General features: G+C 45.6%; 1 protein-coding gene across 2 annotated transcripts in view; it reads left to right on the forward strand.

The window, feature by feature from the left end:
- Positions 1–17,657, forward strand: part of LOC115166193 (collagen alpha-1(II) chain) — a 29,643-nt gene extending 11,986 nt beyond the window's left edge. For both annotated transcript variants that reach the window (XM_029719966.1, XM_029719967.1), the window contains 46 exons: positions 333–377; positions 644–697; positions 1,348–1,401; positions 2,009–2,062; positions 2,319–2,372; positions 2,567–2,620; positions 2,756–2,800; positions 2,929–2,982; positions 3,430–3,474; positions 3,732–3,785; positions 4,197–4,295; positions 4,409–4,453; positions 4,586–4,684; positions 4,852–4,905; positions 5,028–5,135; positions 5,265–5,318; positions 5,615–5,713; positions 5,866–5,919; positions 6,023–6,121; positions 6,329–6,382; positions 6,570–6,623; positions 6,930–6,983; positions 7,104–7,157; positions 7,398–7,442; positions 7,599–7,697; positions 7,872–7,979; positions 8,084–8,137; positions 8,285–8,338; positions 8,481–8,534; positions 8,999–9,052; positions 9,160–9,267; positions 9,458–9,511; positions 9,629–9,682; positions 9,804–9,965; positions 10,598–10,705; positions 11,426–11,533; positions 12,043–12,096; positions 12,220–12,327; positions 12,447–12,500; positions 12,631–12,738; positions 12,881–12,934; positions 14,366–14,473; positions 14,571–14,859; positions 14,997–15,184; positions 15,467–15,703; positions 15,868–17,657. In XM_029719966.1, the coding sequence (XP_029575826.1) occupies positions 333–377; positions 644–697; positions 1,348–1,401; positions 2,009–2,062; positions 2,319–2,372; positions 2,567–2,620; positions 2,756–2,800; positions 2,929–2,982; positions 3,430–3,474; positions 3,732–3,785; positions 4,197–4,295; positions 4,409–4,453; positions 4,586–4,684; positions 4,852–4,905; positions 5,028–5,135; positions 5,265–5,318; positions 5,615–5,713; positions 5,866–5,919; positions 6,023–6,121; positions 6,329–6,382; positions 6,570–6,623; positions 6,930–6,983; positions 7,104–7,157; positions 7,398–7,442; positions 7,599–7,697; positions 7,872–7,979; positions 8,084–8,137; positions 8,285–8,338; positions 8,481–8,534; positions 8,999–9,052; positions 9,160–9,267; positions 9,458–9,511; positions 9,629–9,682; positions 9,804–9,965; positions 10,598–10,705; positions 11,426–11,533; positions 12,043–12,096; positions 12,220–12,327; positions 12,447–12,500; positions 12,631–12,738; positions 12,881–12,934; positions 14,366–14,473; positions 14,571–14,859; positions 14,997–15,184; positions 15,467–15,703; positions 15,868–16,014 (3,849 nt within the window). In that variant the 3' untranslated portion in view covers positions 16,015–17,657. The remainder of the gene's footprint in view (positions 1–332; positions 378–643; positions 698–1,347; positions 1,402–2,008; positions 2,063–2,318; positions 2,373–2,566; positions 2,621–2,755; positions 2,801–2,928; positions 2,983–3,429; positions 3,475–3,731; positions 3,786–4,196; positions 4,296–4,408; positions 4,454–4,585; positions 4,685–4,851; positions 4,906–5,027; positions 5,136–5,264; positions 5,319–5,614; positions 5,714–5,865; positions 5,920–6,022; positions 6,122–6,328; positions 6,383–6,569; positions 6,624–6,929; positions 6,984–7,103; positions 7,158–7,397; positions 7,443–7,598; positions 7,698–7,871; positions 7,980–8,083; positions 8,138–8,284; positions 8,339–8,480; positions 8,535–8,998; positions 9,053–9,159; positions 9,268–9,457; positions 9,512–9,628; positions 9,683–9,803; positions 9,966–10,597; positions 10,706–11,425; positions 11,534–12,042; positions 12,097–12,219; positions 12,328–12,446; positions 12,501–12,630; positions 12,739–12,880; positions 12,935–14,365; positions 14,474–14,570; positions 14,860–14,996; positions 15,185–15,466; positions 15,704–15,867) is intronic.
- Positions 17,658–19,253: the final 1,596 nt, after the last annotated feature.

A 19,253-nucleotide genomic window follows, 5' to 3' on the forward strand; every position in this document is an offset into this window, starting at 1 on the left:
CAATTCCCAAATAAGAGTCAACCTACAGTCTGTTATGCTACCCGACGACTCATTGAAATATACTGTATTTATTTTTTTCCTTCTTTTTTCTCATACGACCAGATAACCATGGCCTAAAACCTTTCTACACCACAATTCTAACTAATTATTGCACAACATCAGAAGACCCACATGCCATGTTATTTGAATTACAATGGGACATCTGACAATTCAAGTGTTTTTTTCCCCCTAAGACATGACTAAATAGCAAATACCCCAATAGTCTTTGAGCTATGAATTGCTATCAATATTATGCATTTCCTCTCATTATCTCTCTCCCTCTTCCCCTGTAGGGCCCTATGGGTCCCCGTGGTCCACCTGGCCCTTCTGGAGCCCCTGTAAGTATACACCACCTTCATAACTGTGGGCTGGACACCTCTCTAAGCCCTAGTAATAATCACAACAGAAGGAGAATGTGGACAGTGCTGTGGAATAGTGCTTGACCCTTTGACCTTGTGTATAGGATGGATAAACGAGATACATTTACGGTCTACCTGTATCCTAATATACTATGTTGATCCGTAATGTGGACACCCATACGCCTATAGAAATATGCAGATTATTAGGATGTCTTTGACTTGATGTTCCTTCTAATCAATTCCAGGGCCCACAAGGTTTCCAAGGTAACCCCGGAGAGACTGGAGAGCCAGGCCCTGCTGTGAGTAGCCAAAACTATCCCAGGGTGCACCATACATCTCTGTGCCACAACGCCAATATAGAACTATATTATGTAGAGCTTGGCAGCAGCACCAGAGCATTCTAGTATTGGCTATCTAGGGAGCCGTATTCGATTGAGGGCTATATGATTGCGTACTAACCACATGAAGTATAGAGAAATTAGTGTTTATTGCGAAAGTGTCTCATAAACCCACTCAACCCAGTTCGACCTCTAACCCCTGACCCCTAGAAGTGGTAGGAATGTCTATCCATGTGAGGATCACATGGAGCTCCGTCCCCCTCAGAGCTCAAGTGAAAATCACCAACATCATTACCCGTCATTAAAATCAAACCACTAGCAACAGGAAAATCCCCCCCTTCCTCGACATGCTGTGAATGTCAGATATAAATAGACAGGAATAGACAGGATACCTTTTTAACATGACTGCCTGCGACATAACATTTTCATTAGCGTTGGCAGTGAGAATTCAAAGACTAGGTGAAAGGCCCTGAAATCATGAAGTGAATGCGAAATTGCAATGATTTCATTTTAGTTTACTGTGGGAAGGTATCTTCTTGCACTAGTCTGTTCTTAGTCACAGCAATTAGGCCTACACATCAATGACAACAAGCTCTCTGCCCTTATGACAGGGTGCACTGGGACCCCAAGGACCCCCTGGACCTTCTGGCAAACCAGGAAGTGATGTAAGTATTGCCATCTTCAGCAACAAAACCAGAACCATGCCAGGCTTGAACCAGAACCATGCCAGGCTTGAACCAGATCCATCAGGCCTGAGCTCTGTTGTCAAAGCCATGCTCAAGTAGAGCGCGAGCTCTATCAGATGCAGAGCTCTGAACATGCTTTGTTACTTCAATTTCCTCATATGTAAATAGAGAGCATTTTCCTATGGAAAAAATAAAAAAACTCTTGCCACCTGCCCAAACTATCATTATCTTATTGAGTTAATCAGGCCAGACTCCAGTGCCCCTCGTTCCATCATGAAGAGCGGACCTTGTTTCTTCCCCCACTGTTTAAAAAACACAAGCATGATCCTCTTCGACACAGTACCACCGAAGCAGTCCACAAAGCACTTACCTACCATTTATAACTTATAATACAATTGTTTCATTGAATGTCCCTTTTGAAAATCCTAAACTCCTAGCCATTTACATTCCCACACTGAACCCCCCCCCCCACTAATTAGAATCTAAAATGTAAAACGTTAAGACATTTACTATTCAGTTGATAAACTCCTGATTTGAATCATATCTTCAATCATGATGATTAATGTCTCCCTTTCTTTATTGCTAGGGTGAGGCTGGCAAACCTGGAAAGGCTGGTGAACGTGGACCTGCAGGACCTCAGGTAAACACTGAAAGATTAGACTATAGTAGAAAGAAAATACAACTATCCATGTCCACAAGATCAGAGCACAATGCCATGGATAACCGTTCTCTAATGTACTACAGACTGAGGTTTTTATCATCAATTTCCTTTGTTACATCTTACTATATACGGATGAGTTCAATGTTCAATATCTTAAGATAGGAGTTCCTTTTACAGATGAATCCCACACAGAATCCTTTAGCATCCAACTTCCTCATTTATCTCTTTATTTCAGGGAGCTCGTGGATTCCCCGGAACTCCTGGTCTTCCCGGAATCAAAGGACACAGAGTGGGTGCTTCATCGTGCTTCATTTACAATCACAACTACCATCAGCAAGGATATTATGATGTTACACGTCCAGCATGATTAGCAACACAATAGATTAGCTAATTAGTGTTCATTAATCAGTCTAATGGGGCTGACGTAGGACTAATCGGTCCTGATGAAGTGGCTCACTGCTGTCTGTCCGTCCGTGTGTGTAGGGTCATCCTGGTCTTGATGGAGCTAAGGGAGAGGGTGGTGCTGCCGGAGCCAAGGTAAGACCTCTGGCCTAGATCTTCTATTCATCAAATCTTTGAGTTTCTATTTCTGCGTCTATTTGTCTGACTATCTGACGGACTGTCTGAGAAGCAGTCTGATTGGCTAACTGACTGACTGTCTCCTCTCTATAGGGTGAGGGTGGCGCTCCCGGAGAGAATGGCGCCCCTGGACCAATGGTAAGAGAATGTTACACCTGTGCATTACCTGAATATAAAGGGTGTATAAAGTATAAAGCTTTTATTCACCAACTGTAACTTTTCCCTGGATGTTACCAAGCTGAGTGTTCATGACTTGTCTCCTGTAGGGACCACGTGGTCTGCCCGGCGAGAGAGGCCGTCCCGGACCTTCTGGCTCTGCTGTGAGTAACAACACAGACCTTTAACACTCTCTGATTAAACTATATACTCCTGAACAATACAAGCTAGTAATACACCAAAGTTAAGTATAGCCCTGAATGATATGCCATATAGTTTCGACCATTTATGTCCCCAATACCAATCAATCCTAACCAGACCCAATCATATTCTGTACACTTGCCTACCAGACAATCCTAGCCTAAAGTTTGGGACTTTCTCTTTGGTTAATGTTGCCACCCGATAAAGACCTTCTCAATCTGGCTGTATAGCAAAATCAAAAACAGTCCAAATTATAATTACGTTAAGCCTGCCTAATGGTAGTCTCGTGAAGCCGACCTTAGGCATTTTAAGACGGAATATTAAATCACAATGGTGTAAATGTGCTCATCCATAAACACCTCATAGTCCTACCATCATCATAATGTCTCCCGTGTCTGCTCTCTCCTCAGGGTGCCCGTGGTAATGATGGCTTGCCTGGCCCTGCTGGTCCTCCTGTACGTATGAGCTCCTCATATTGGTTCCTCACTGTTTCAAAGACATATAGCTTTTATTATTGTTGTACAAGATACCATAATGCAGAAATCAATAATACACTTCACTTATTACAGCACAATCACAATTGTGCATATTTTCAAATACTTTCAAATAGCTTTGTCTGTTTCTCCCAGTCCATGTTGTATTTGTGCGGTAATAACAAAACCAGGAATTAGTGAGTTTGTGAACTCTGACCTTTGAACTGTGATTCCTACAGGGGCCTGTTGGACCTGCTGGAGCACCTGGTTTCCCTGGATCCCCTGGTTCCAAGGTTTGTACTATTTACAATTATACTATGTACAATTTGGATATACTTCATTTCTTTCTGCCATGCATCATGTCAGCCATGAACCAAATCGAAGCCTATTGGTGCGATAAAGGAATTCAATTCCCACCAATCATGGCGGTCAGACACTTCATTTCACTAGACCACGGGTGATAAACTCTGACGAGATGATCAATAATGATAACCTGCGACGAGGTGAGATTCTCACAGTCACTTTACGTCAAGGACTCAGAAGAGTCACATTGAACCGTTACTGTATGTCGGTCTATCACAGGGAGACAATGAGCTCTAATCACCATACCATTTGACTTCGTCACCGAGGGCAGTTCGATAGAACAGTTACACGGAGAACCAACTGCAGTCCTAATGGTCCTCTGAATCGCTTCCATCCTACAGGGAGAAGCTGGCCCCACTGGTGCCCGTGGAGCTGAAGGCGCACAGGGACCCCGCGGAGAGGCTGGCACACCCGGATCTCCCGGTCCCGCTGGCGCCTCTGTACGTAACACCCGGGCTCTGTGTGATACAGTCCGAAGTGCATTATCTCATACTGATTATCTCTCATAATTAAATTGATGCATTGTTTTCGTCTCTTCACTCTCTTCCTTTAGGGCAACCCTGGTACTGATGGTATCCCCGGAGCTAAAGGATCTGCTGTAAGTATACTCTTATGGTTTAGAAAGTACCCTCTACACTCATCATGAAATAAACAGTGCTCCTGGTCACCATTATCGGTCTACTACTCCGTCAGTAACGCTCAGTTGTGTTCTCTCTCTCGCCCTCTGTAGGGCGCTTCTGGTATTGCTGGTGCACCTGGTTTCCCAGGACCCCGTGGCCCCCCTGGACCTCAGGGAGCAACAGGACCTCTTGGGCCCAAGGGCCAGTCGGTAGGTCCCCCATGTTCCCCCCAAAACCTGGACACCCTAATATTATGTTGATGGTGCTTATTGGTTTTACTTAGGGGGAAACCCATGTGCTGGGAGTCATGTCATTCCTATCTCAACTGTTCTGAGGGATTTCTAGAATGATGACTTTGCCCCTGTGTTTGTTACAGGGAGACCCCGGTATTCCTGGTTTCAAAGGAGAGGCTGGACCCAAGGGAGAGCTTGTGAGTTCTGTTTTGATGGGCCATATAATATCTTAACTACACATGGATATTTTCACTTAACTGAGTTGGACTTGGAAGTATGTTTGGGATTAATCCGGCATCTTCTTGCTCACCCCCTGTAGGGCCCTGTTGGTCCCCAAGGCGGCCCTGGCCCCGCTGGCGAGGAGGGCAAAAGAGGAGCAAGAGGAGAGCCGGGTGCTGCTGGACCACTTGGACCTCCTGGCGAGAGAGTAAGGATCTGAACCATCACAGATCTCGCGGCAGTTTGTTCTGTTTTTGTTCTGTGCCATTGGGTCATATCAGTTCTTCCCACATCCTATTCCTCATCATGGAAATGTCCTCTCTGTCCTTGTTTCTAGGGAGCTCCCGGTAACCGTGGTTTCCCGGGTCAGGATGGTCTTGCTGGTGCTAAGGTGGGTCTCACAATGCTGATTTGACACTTTTACAGTTCTCAAAGCCACATCTCGTTCCTGAGAGACAGGAATGGACAGGAGTAGTTGCGAAATCACTATAACAACTAGTTCTACTAAAGGAGTCCCTAACTGTAAGAAGACGGTCATGTAGACCAATGAGTAAAAAACGAATCCAAATAAATTGTCCAATACCAGCTATGATTAATACAATTAGCTAGTCACAGTTCATAAACAATGATGTTTAAACGTGAGTGATGAAAGCAAACCATACTAATCTCTCCCCTCTTCCTCCTCAGGGAGCCCCTGGTGACCGTGGTGTTCCCGGCGTGGGTGGGCCTAAGGGAGGCACTGGTGACCCCGGCCGCGCAGGAGAGCCTGGTCTTCCCGGAGCCAGAGTGAGTAGTAGTATCTCTGGTGTCCACCACCACCACCACCACCACAACCAGCCAAAACAGTCATCGATACGAGCTGGGGCTCATCGTGGCTTTAAATCGGTGTCCATCTACATGTATAATGTTGACACTGTCATTGTGTGTGATGCTCACAGGGTCTCACTGGTCGCCCTGGAGATGCTGGTCCTCAAGGCAAAGTTGGTCCTGGTGTAAGTATGCCTCGTTAACCGTCTATCACCGTTTAGTATTTCACTCTTACCAAACATTTTGCCATACAATTAAACCTTCTCTCCTCTGTGTGTGGTACTGTAGGGTTCTGCTGGTGAGGACGGTCGCCCCGGCCCACCTGGTCCTCAGGGAGCACGTGGCCAGCCTGGTGTGATGGGATTCCCCGGACCAAAGGGAGCCAATGTAAGTGTCACAGGGGTTTCCAATAAAGTTGTGATACCCAGAGGAAAGAAATTGCCAATAGATTTGCCTCCAGCTCTAGATACAGAGTATCTGACAGTGCAGACACATGCAGTACAGTAAGTGTATGGAAATGTCCCCATTAAGTCCCCTTGCACTTGTCTTTTCTTCTTCCCTGTGACTGACCAGTGTGTTTTTTTTCTTCAACAGGGTGAGCCTGGCAAGGCAGGAGAGAAGGGTCTTGTGGGTCGTCAAGGTCTGATAGTAAGTTGATCAACTTTTCAGATGAACTTCCTGTAACCCTTGGTCTTAGCAAAGTTGAGTTCACCTCTGTGCAATTTGGGTATTTTCAGCCCCACAAAATTTCAAGGAAAGAGAACCGGATATCGATCGCCATCCCTTTGCAGCGGTGGTTCACCATGAACTGATAAATGTTTCTCTCTCTGAACAGGGTCTGTCTGGTAAAGATGGTGAGACTGGCGCTGCTGGACCTAACGGCCCTGCTGTAAGTGTTCAACCTCTGACAGACGTCGTAAAAGACAATATACAGCAGACAGTTCTTAAGGAGTGAAACTGCACCCCATAGTGATAGAATCTCTTTCTGTGATGCACCTATAACAGAATACGTGGAGCCATGGTATTTGCAAAAGCTAGCGTCTCCCTTTGAGCACTGGAGGATGCAATGGCATTCCCAAACTTCCACACAGCTCCACAGAGTGCTGTTGCTGTGTTGATCACCTGTGTTGATCATCTGTGTTGATCAGCTGTGTTGATCAGCTGTGTTGATCAGCTGTGTTTGCTCTCATCTTAGGGACCTGCTGGAGAGAGAGGAGAGCAGGGAGCTGCTGGGCCATCTGGCTTCCAGGTGAATTTACCTTACATTTCTGGAATGGCTGGAACAGGAAGGATTCTATTCCGAACAAGTTGATGTCCATTTTTGATGATGTCATAGGAAGTCACTGATTGTCCTGTTGTTGTTGTGCAGGGTCTGCCTGGACCTGCTGGCCCCCCGGGAGAGGGAGGCAAGCCTGGTGATGCGGTGAGTGTCCACTGTCACAGCAACACACCAGGTCGCCTGTCCAGGTCCCTTATTGATTGATCGATTGAACACATTAGGAACATCTAACCCTGCTACTCACATCACATTTGTCATCACACACCTCAGGCCTGTATCCTGATCATGTAATTCTAGCAAGCACAAGAACTTGCTGCATTCTCAAGGTATCATTTATCTACTGTAAACGTACGCAGCTATAATGTCTCTCTCCTCTCTCTGTAGGGTGTTCCTGGAGAGGCTGGTGCTGCTGGCGTTACGGGACCCAGAGTGAGTTTTCATTTCTACAATAAGTCTGATTTAGATGATTTTCTCACTTACTGTCATAATCATGTAGTTAGCCAACACCATCTACTTGTCAAACCTTTCTGTCTGTAGTCCTTCCTGTTTCTGCCTCTCACTTCCTGTCTCTCTGTTCCCTGATAGGGCGAGCGTGGTTTCCCTGGTGAGAGGGGCGGTGCAGGAACTCAGGGTCTGCAGGGACCTCGTGGACTTCCTGGAACTCCCGGAACCGATGGACCCAAGGTTAGGAGCCCCTCCCCTCAGCCAACCGCGTCTTCAATAAGAGTTTCCGTTGCTATTCGATACGGAGTCCTGAGCTCCTATAGTCTGGCAATCACAGTGCCACTACTGAAGAGAGAAACATCAGAAACAGTGTGATCGGCCATCTTCTAACTCCACGTTCCTCCTCTCTGACAGGGAGCCATTGGGCCAACTGGTGGTGCTGGATCTCAGGGACCCCCCGGCCTGCAGGGTATGCCAGGAGAGAGAGGAGCTGGCGGTATCCTCGGAGCCAAAGGTGACAGAGTGAGTAACAACTGTCAAAAATATCGAATCACTGTTGGAGAAAATTCGACGGCGGATTGCAAGGTTATATCATGATACATGTCATGGTTTTCTGGGTTTTGCAGGGTGACAATGGCGAGAAAGGACCTGAGGGCGCTCCTGGAAAGGACGGTTCTAGAGTGAGTACCGCCGAAGCAGAGAAAATAGCCACACTCTTCTGTGGCAACTCTGAACCAAAGGCCCGTGGAAATACAATGACCCAATGACCGAGGTTGATAATAACTCCATCTCTCTCCTTTCCATCTTTCTTCTCTCCTCCCACTCAGGGTTTGTCTGGTCCCATTGGTCCTCCTGGCCCAGCTGGTCCCAACGGCGTGAAGGTAAGAATTACCATACTGATCAAACACACCTGTTATTATGTGTACGGTCTAATATTCATTTGACAGATGGTTGTAAGGTAGTAGTGCTGGTAAACATGTGTACTGTATGGGTTTCTCACTCTTCTCTCTCCTTCCTTCTCAGGGTGAGGGTGGACCTTCTGGCCCAACTGGTGCTGCTGGTGCCCGTGGTGCTCCTGTAAGTCGGGTCTCTCCACCTCCAGTGTCATATCGTCCTTTTTTAGATTTGTATTGAATCAGCCACGTTGTCGACATGCTCAGGTTTGAAATGTACAACGTGCAAACTCACTCCCCTCCAATACAGAGAGCAGGAAGAAACTAGAGAGGAAGCAGACCCTGTCATGAGCTCTACAGATCAAAATATAAGATCACTTACTCAAAGTCACCAGATATTTTGATGTCAATATATTGTTCATTTTGATTCCAAGACCACTCACTTCCCAAGTTGCCCGGCAACAGTTATAAATAATAAAGGAAATTCCAAGTGCACTAAATCCAAGTACACTAAATCCCTCAGAATATATTTCATTCCAAAAGGTTTGATCTCTGATGAGTACAGGCTCCTCCACATCCACCTGCAGCATGACGGACAGGGCCACATACATCTGCACCTGTTTTGAGTCCATCTCTCTCTTCCTGTAGGGTGACCGTGGTGAGGGTGGTCCTCCTGGGCCTGCTGGCTTCGCTGGGCCTCCTGTGAGTAGAACCACAGCAATCACATAAGTTTCAATGAAAACATTCCTATCATCCATATAAAATGTTGGATCTTTTTTGACCTGTATCTTCCATCCACCAAACTCCAGGGTGCAGATGGTCAGCCTGGAGCCAAGGGAGAGTTTGGCGAGGCTGGACAGAAGGGAGATGGTGGTGCCCCTGGACCTCAGGGACCCTCTGGGGCCCCTGGACCTGTGGTAGGTACCCATCAAAATGCACTTTGAGATACCAAAAACCTGTATGTCCCTGAGACAGATGTCTTATGACCTAAGACATTACCATTCGGAGAAAAAGAAATTGAGTATTTGAGAACACAATTGATGCACTTCTTATTTCATTGTTCTTGTTTCTTTGTCTAATTGTGTTTATTGTTGCTTTTTGTTCCAGGGTCCCACTGGTGTTTCTGGATCTAAAGGAGCCCGTGGTGCCCAGGGTGGCGCTGTAAGTCAACAGTTCCAATGATAAGAGATTATTACCCAATAGCAAGTGAAAACATCACATGCTATGTTCTGTAATGGCTTTCACTGAAATATGGTCTTGACGCTTTCTTGTTGGTAGGGTGCTACTGGTTTCCCTGGTGCTGCTGGAAGAGTTGGATCTCCCGGTCCCAACGTGAGTATCACATCCTCACAAGTATTCCATAGACAACAGAAAGTCACCTTTTCATTCAGATTACCTGTGTATATGTGTGTGGTTGAAAAACAATGCTGCATCTCTCTGTTCCCTCTCTCAGGGTAACCCTGGCGCTGCTGGCCCCGCTGGTCCTGCTGGTAAAGACGGTCCTAAGGGAGTTCGCGGTGACGCTGGCACCCCAGGAAGACAGGGAGACGCCGGGCTGCGTGGAGTTGCCGGAGCCCCTGGCGAGAAGGGAGATGCTGGAGAAGATGGTCCCCCTGTGAGTCTTCCTCATCCACTCTTACATTAGCTAAATGATATCTCATGGAGATAATGCCACCCAGCCTCTTAAAGTAACTGTCCAGTGTTTCCAGATTTCTATGAAATCGGACCTTTAATTAGTTACAATGAGTGGAATACTTTCCTTCCAAACACTTTTTATTAAGTATGTTAAAAAGCAGCTTTTCTTGGAATGGTGTGGGCGTATACCGGTCATAAAAAAATATTCATGCGAGTAGACCACTGATTGGCCAGCTCAGCCAATGAGTCATTCTCTATGAGGAAATAGCAAGCATTTTTTAAATGGTCTGTTTACGATACAAGTTTGAGGTGGGGTTTTGGAAGTGTCTTTTCTCCAATTTATGCTTTGTCCACAAATACGAGTCCGCAACATTATTTGAGTATGAGTTAACCGAATATAAACTTTTAAAAGTGAGATTTTCACTGAACAGTTACTTTAAGCTTCATGGACGTACCTGGTAGGCCTAGTAACACCAACTCAGCCACCTTGATAGTCTATCACTTCATTTAAAATGTGCCTGATTTTCTGGAACTGGAGTTATGAACTCGATGAGCTGGAGCTGTAAAAGTCAATGTAGTAAACTTTGACCTAATTGTCTCCTCCATTTCTAGGGTCCTGATGGTCCTTCAGGTCCCCATGGTCTGGCTGGGTCTCGTGGTATTGTTGGTCTGCCTGGGCAGCGTGGAGAGAGGGGCTTCCCAGGCCTTCCTGGACCTTCTGTGAGTATCTCACCCCTGATAGTGACACACTTGGATTAGGCTATGATTAGTGAGTAAAAAAAAATTGTCACTGTATTTTCTGAATCATGAAGAGAGCTGAACTTTGAAAGCCAGGTCAGTGTTATAGAACCATTGCCCTTACTGGTCCAGTTCTAAGTTAAGGTCTCTTTATAAGATGAAATACCTAGGTATATTGATAGAAAATATGAATGACAATTGGCCTAAGAACTTTTTAAGTCCAGGCTCATATAACTCCCACTAGTCATGCACCATTGAGCGGTAACTAAACAACATATTTAGCCTAATATCATATATGGGACGCCTGGAGGGATTGCCTGTGTAATATCACAGAGTCCTGATATCCACATACATTCAATAGTGACAGATCTATACCCAGACTTCTTTCTCCTTAAAACGCTCACAAAGAAGTCGATCACTCAGTGATCAATTGGCTGTAACTGAGATGCATTCAGAACTAAGTGTTCATCATACTACTTCACATTGGGGTTTTGATGCTTTTCTTACCACCTAGGGGCTTTTAGACAGTTGCTGGTGTCCTGCTTACCATGCGGATCAATAATGAAGTCCATGAGTCCATTGACTAGTCAGTCACATGTTAGATCGTTGCAGTTATAGACATTAGATATATAATTGGACTGTGGTGACATCTTACACTTAACTCCTTGATGGTGAGTCTGATGTCCACGTTCTGTCTCCCAGGGAGAGCCCGGTAAGCAGGGAGCTTCTGGTGCTGGTGGTGACCGTGGACCGCCTGGCCCTGTGGGACCCCCTGGACTGTCTGGACCTGCAGGAGAGCCCGGAAGAGAGGTCAGAACTAAACCACAACAGCAAAGGCCACAACGACAACAACCACAACAAATATAGGCCACTGAGGCTGCACACAGCAATTACAGAGGTATAGGCCATATACACTATAGTGCCACCTGCTGGCCAATATAATTACACCTCTGGATTGAGCCACTGCAAGAACCATAGCAACGAGAGCAGCAGCATAAACAAGAACAACATTAACATAAATATCAATAATCACCACACAACAACAGCAACCTCCAAAAACAAGAACTTCCCTCCCCCACACAGTCACAATAACCACAAAGCAGAATTGTAAACAATGACCACAGCACCAACAACCACAACCAACAACGACACCAGCAACAGAAGACGTGAGCACAACTACCATAGCCAATCACAACCATCTGCATTTCTACAGCACCATTAACCCATGGATCCCAAACATTGTGTTGCTTTGGCAACTTCTTCATGACTGGAAGCAATACATTTCAATGAATGATTAAATCTCTGTCTCTACCTTACAGGGCAATGCTGGATCTGATGGACCCCCTGGTAGAGATGGATCCACTGGAGTCAAGGTGAGACACCTGCATTATACACCAATCAAACCAATCAGTCCAAACCAATCAATCCAATTGATGGATAAGATATCATATGCGCTTTGATGTCCTTATATCCTATGATCTTCTCTCCACCTGTAGGGTGAGCGTGGTAACACTGGCCCTGCTGGTGCTCCTGGTGCCCCAGGTGCTCCCGGTGCCCCCGGCCCTGTCGGCCCCCTGGGCAAGCAGGGAGACAGAGGAGAGGGAGTGAGTACCCATACAAAACTAGACGCAATATGAATGAGATACATGTCGGTGTTATGTAATTCATACTAGTTTGGTTGTTGTTAGCCTGTCTAATGGAAGAACCTCACTCTTGTTTTTAGGGTGCTCAAGGACCTGCCGGACCCGCTGGACCAGCTGGCGCTAGAGGAATGGCTGTGAGTTTCAACATCCCTCATTTTGAAACACACACACACCATTCTCTAGTAAACTATACCTACAGTAGCTGCATTGGCACACCATTTTTTTTTGCTGAGTTGATTGACACTCTCTGCCTCTCTAAATCAGGGACCCCAAGGACCCCGTGGAGACAAGGGAGAGGCTGGCGAGACAGGAGAGAGGGGACAGAAGGGACACCGTGGCTTCACTGGTCTGCAGGGTCTTCCAGGACCTCCCGTAAGTCACCCAAGTCCTCTGGCCACACTGGACCTTTTAGCCATTATACTTCTCCATCTTTATGGAACTGTATTCACGACACTTCTGCACGTGGAATAAGTTCTGTTCCCTGACTTCCAGTCGTCTTTGTCTAAACTAACAGGGCTCCGCTGGAGACCAGGGAGCTGCTGGACCTGCCGGACCTAGTGGCGCTAAAGTGAGTCCAGACGAGAGAGGACAGAACACTTATCTAATCCCTCCAGACTTATGATAAGACAAATGAATTACCCCTATACAGTAGTTATCCCTTGATATGATAATGGGGGTCAAAGACTAGTTTTTTTGTATAATCCTCCAACACCGTGATAAGACAGAGGATGAGAATGGCCACTGTGTTTTAATTAGTCTGTCCTTGATAACAGGGAAGGCTAATGCTTTTGTGATGACCACATGTTGTGGTAGAGAGGAAGACAAGACAGGAGAGGCTACTACTTAAAACATGTACCCATAAAGATTAATTACATGATAAAGAAGAGGAAAGAGATGTGAATAATTATCACCCATAGAGAGATACACTAAATATACAAAGGTATGTGGACACCCCTTCAAATTAGTGGATTTGGCTATTTCAGCCACACCCGTTGATGATAGTTGTATAAAATTGAGCGCACAGTCATCCAATCTCCATAGACAAACATTGCCATTAGAATGGTCTTACTGAAGAGCTCAGGGATTTTCAACGTGGCACCGTTATAGGAGGCCACCTTTCCAACAAGTCAGTTCATCAAATGTCTGCCCTGCTAGAGCTGCCTGGTCAACTGTAAGTGCTGTTATTGTGAAGTGGAAACGTCTAGGAGCAACAACGGCAAAGCGGTAGGCCACACAAGCTCACAGAACGGGACCGCCGAGTGCTGAAGCGCGTAGCACATAATAATCGTCTGTTTCTCGGTTACAACACTCACTACCGAGTTCCAAACTGCCTCTGGAAGCAACGTCAGCACAATAGCTGTTTGTCGAGAGCTTCATGAAATGGGTTTCCATGGCCGAGCAGCCTTTCCTGTTTCAGGAATGTCAATGCCCCCGTGCACAAAGCGAGGTCCATTCAGAAATGGTTAGTCAAGATCGGTGTGGAAGAACTTGACTGGCCTGCACAGAGCCCTGACCTCAACTCCATCTAACACCTTTGGGATGAATTGAAACGGAAACTGCGAACCAGGCCTAAGTGATAAACATCAGTGCCCCTCCTCACTGAGGCTCTTGTGGCTAAATGGAAGCAAATCCCCACAGCAATTTTCTAACATTTAGAGGAAAGTCTTCCCAGAAGAGTGGAGGCTGTTATAGCAGCAAAGGGGGGACCAACTCCATATTAATGCCCATGATTTTGGAATGAGATGTTCGACGAGCAGGTGTCCACATACTTTTGGTCATGTAGTGTAGCTGCTAGGTTTGTAATGTCCGATAAGCAGGTTGTTTTTGAATTAAAGAGTGTACACTGTAGGACAATTGAACATGAACAATGTTACATCCGGTAAAAGTTTCAAACTTACTGTGAATCCAGCCACTCTACAAAGAGACTCCCATTCATACTTGCTATGATAACATCAATGTCTATGAGCTGTGACTGACCCCACTCTATCTATCTCCTCAGGGACCCCCTGGCCCAGTCGGTCCCGCTGGTAAGGATGGATCTAATGGTACCCCTGGACCCCTCGGACCCTCTGGGCCTCGTGGTCGTTCTGGAGAGACTGGTCCTGCTGTGAGTAACGCTTGGCAACCTTTATAACATATAGCAGCAAATATGTTAGTCTTCATGTTGTCCCACCATGTAACAATCGTCTCCTCTTCTCCTTCAGGGTCCTCCTGGTAACCCCGGACCCCCTGGTCCTCCTGGTCCTCCCGGCCCTGGCATCGACATGTCTGCCTTCGCTGGCCTGTCTCAGCCTGAGAAGTCTCCGGATCCCTTGAGGTACATGAGGGCTGATGAGGCATCCAGCTCCCTGAGGCAGCACGACGTAGAGGTGGACTCCACACTCAAGTCCCTCAACTACCAGATCGAGAACCTGCGCAGCCCCGACGGTAGCCAGAAGAACCCCGCCCGCACCTGCAGAGACATCAAACTGTCCCACCCCGAGTGGAAGAGTGGTGAGTGGCGGAATGGTTTGAGGAGAGGGAGAAGAGAGAGGGAATGGAAAGGAAAGAACACAGATGTGTAGAACATGATCAGTCCAAACCATGCTAAGGTTTGAACCATTTGTCCTCTCCTTCTTCCTGTTCACCAGGTGACTACTGGGTGGATCCTAACATTGGCAGCACAGCTGACGCCATCAAAGTCTTCTGCAACATGGAGACTGGCGAGACCTGTGTGTATCCCAGCATAGCCAATGTACCGCACAAGAACTGGTGGACAAGCAAGAGCAAGGACCGCAAACACGTCTGGTTCGGAGAGACCATGAACGGAGGATTCCACGTGAGTCTCTACATGAATAATCATTTCACTGGCACGTTTGAGTGAAATATGGCTACTGCTTTAGTAGGATAACTTCATTTCAAGTAAAGCGCTTCCTCTCAGTGTTTCCTTTTATGAATTACAGACTGAACATATATTTCGGCCTTGCAGATAAGTTATAGACATCACATAAAATCCTACCATCCATAAACCTGTCTGTGACCTCCATGTGTGTTGCTGCCACCTTCCTTACCCCGTGTCTCATTTAAACCCTACGCTCTTCCTCTCTGGCTCCCTCTACAGTTCAGCTACGCTGAGGACGGTACCAACGCCGCCAGTATCCAGCTGACCTTCTTGAGGCTGCTGTCCACGGAAGCGTCTCAGAACCTCACCTACCACTGCAAGGACAGCGTGGCTTACATGGACGCGTCCACTGGCAACCTGAAGAAGGCTCTGCTGCTCCAGGGCTCCAACGACGTGGAGATCAGAGCTGAGGGCAACAGCCGCTTCACTTACAGCGTGGTGGAGGACGGCTGCAAGGTGAGGGGAATAGGCACTGTCAAGTAGGGACAGGGAAAAGATGGACATAGTAAACTAGGACCTATTGGGGAAGGCACAGTCCAGTTAGACAGTCAAATAGAATCTGTCATTGTAGCCTATGGGAATGTACAGTGTTTCAATACATAACCGTTGTCGTCCCACAGAAACACACAGGCCAGTGGGGCAAGACTGTCTTCGAGTACAAAACACAGAAGACCTCCCGTCTGCCCATCGTGGACATTGCTCCCATGGACATCGGAGGAGCGGACCAGGAGTTCGGTGTGGACGTGGGCGCAGTCTGCTTCTTGTAAAGTGGGATAAACAAGACGACAAAGAAACTAAAACATGAAAGAAATAACTATGAAACAATACACACTCCAAAACAAAAAAAGACCGGAACAAAAAAAATAAATAATTGATACTTTCTCTTACAAAGAAGTGCTCTCCAAGTTGTACTCCCTGGATGTTAGCACTGAAGGACACCAGCAATATCCGTACGTAATTCCAGCATTCCCCAGTCATGTTTCCTGTGGCCCACAGTTGGCGGGAATGAGTTTGAGCCAGAAGGAAAAGGGACCAAGCCAAGGGACGAGTGATGGAGAAACAGAAACATGACTCGATGTCACTTATTTATTGTCTAAACTTTAAAGGGGCATAGATGAGGTACAGTGGGACTGGGGGGGGGGGGGGGCTTCACCATAAGAACCGCAAACTCCTCCCACTACAGAACACCTAGAACCTCCCACACCACCTCCCTCTCCGACCTAGCTACAAATACACCATTTTGAATCAATGTAGACCAAAAAATATTTTCAGTAATTACAAGGTGCTCAAAATGTTTTTTTACCATCAAGACCAGGAGCTAAACTTTAACTGTGTATTAAAAATACTTGGTTCTATTGTTGTAAAAGTCTGTGTTTATAAACAACCAGATGCTTTTATATATATTTCCACATTATGTGTGTACATGTGTCTATATGCACACCAACACTTTTTGGAAAGTGAGGTTACATTTGGGATATGTTTTTCATTGTCCTTTACCCCTTGATTGCCCATTAGAGGAAAATGTCTTACTCAGTTGACAAACAACCCCCCAAAAAAATCGAATCAAATTTGGGAAATTAAATCAGTTTTGTTTTGTTGTAGTCATCCTGATTGTTTAAAGCTACCTCACGCTGAAAAACAAAGTGAAAACGTTGACCTTAAAAATTTTTTTGCTTTCGGGTGGAACTGAACAGCCATCTTTGCTTTGGGTTGCTGTCTTCAGAAGGTGCTATGAGTTCTAGAATTCAGTCTCTGCCATTGTTCCTCCAAACCCCCACTAGCCTCACACCACACACACACACCCCACCTTGGACGACAGGTGCAGCCAATCAAGGCAGGAAACCAAGTGGCTCTGGATATTCTCCTATGGATTCTACGTCCCACAAATAGAATCACGGGACTCCAAGGAAAGCTACCCAAAACAACCAGGGTGGCTTGTCTCTGTGTGTGTGAGGGTGTGTCATTTATTTTGTTGTTATTAATTTTATTATGATCATGATCATTTTTTTGTTTGTTTTTATTTTGTTACACTTTTAATTGATGTAAATTGGAAATAAAAAAGGAAAAACCAAGTAACAATGTAGTTGATTTTTAATTGCGTTTCTTTTGAGTAAGTACGGAAATGGCATGGGAGTTGAATGGCTTTTTTTTTGTTAACTGAACCCAGGGTCTGTATACTTTAAGGTTTTTGTTGTAGTTGTATTTCTTGGGAGTTCAGTTAACTTTTTTTTATGTTTGTGAGTGCATGGTATGTGTGTGAGTATGCGAGACTGTGTGAGTGTGTGTTTTAGCTATGAGAGAATCTCATTACACAGGAATGAAAGTACAGTCTGTAATCATTCACCGGTTTCAGGGTCGGCTTCTGTTTGTTTGAATTAATAAGCATAAATAAAGAAAAATGTGCTGAATGGAATTGTGAAGTATTTTGTTTATTAACAGTAATGTCTTACTGATGCATCAACACGTTCACATAGCTGTTTGCCGTTGTGTGCTTTCTCCACAATACCTTTCCATATCTTTCTGCTGAGAAATACAAATTAGACTGAAGACTAAACAGTGACATTCTTATTTAAATGGGAAATGATTCTTATTACAAACCTACATTGAAAATCACAAATATCATCTGTTGACCTACATCTTTTCGAATTATTTACCGAAAGCAAAGCTATACCATTAATTTCAGAGTTTTTTTCTTAAGATTGAAAACATTATTGCCAAGATAAACATAGATTAAGAGAATATACAGTAGACTTAATTACCTTAGACAGGGATCCTCAAATAGATTCAGCCGCGGGATGATTTTTTCTTGAGCGAAGTCAGGAGGCCAGAACATTATTATAAATCATTTTTAGACTGCAAATTGACCGCAAGAACCCCAAACAGATGCAGTATGACAAGAACGGAATAATTTCAAACCTTGATTCCATTTGTATTCGATCATATACACTCACTGGGCAGTTTATTAGGTACACCACCCCATTCACAAAAATGGATCGCTCCTACAGACAGTAAGTCATGTTGCTTGCAATATAAAAGCAGGCAGACAGGCATCGGGGCATTCAGCTACTGTTCGATTTAATGTTAAAATGGGCAAAACGAGTGACCTAAGGTGCGTCGGAACCAGTATCTCAGAAGTGGCCACCCTCATGGGCTTTTCACGTATGACTGTGTCGAGGGTTTACTGAGAACGGTGCGACAAACAAAAAACATCCAGTCAGCGGCAGTCCAGTTGGTGAAAACAGCTTATTGAGGGGAGGTCGAAGGAGAATGGCAGGAATCGCACAAGCTAACAGGCGGGCTACACAGAAAAATAATGGCACAGTACAACGGTGTGCAGAAGGCATCTCGGAACACACAACTCATTGATCCTTGTAACGGGAGGCTCTTGCAGGAGACGAACACACCGGGTTCCACTCCTATCAGCTAAAAACAAGAAGCGGCTCCAGTGGGCACGCCATCACCAACACTGGACAATTGAGGAGTGGAAAAACACCACCTGGAACATGACAGCGTGTTCACTTTACTTGAGTGTCCTGGTCAGTCCCCTGGCATTAATTCAATAGAAAATCTTTGGGATGAGATTGAACGGCTGTTCGCCGTATGAATGTACCGCCGTCCAATCTGCAGCATCTGCGTGATGTCATCGCGTCAGCACGGACCATCATCCCTGTGGAGCATTTCCGACACCTTATAGAATGCCCCGAAGAAGTCAGGCTGTTCTGGGGCCAAAGGGGAGTCTGACTCGTTACTAGATGGGTGTACTTACACTCACCTGCAAGTTTAATATATCTCTTTCTATTGTGCATGGGAATACTTTTGAACAGATTTGTTTATACAGTCCTTTATGTCCGTTGTCCAAAAACCTTGGTGGGATTATAATTCAGCCAGTTTTTACAAAATAGATAAATAAGATGATTGGGAGTTTGGAGGGTTTAATGGAGATTTTCATTAGACTTACTTAAAGAATCTTCAGTTGGGAAACCCTGCCTTAGAGCATGGATAGTCT

This window comes from Salmo trutta, chromosome 28 (assembly GCF_901001165.1).
Source record: "Salmo trutta chromosome 28, fSalTru1.1, whole genome shotgun sequence".
Classification (NCBI taxonomy): Eukaryota; Metazoa; Chordata; class Actinopteri; order Salmoniformes; family Salmonidae; genus Salmo; species Salmo trutta.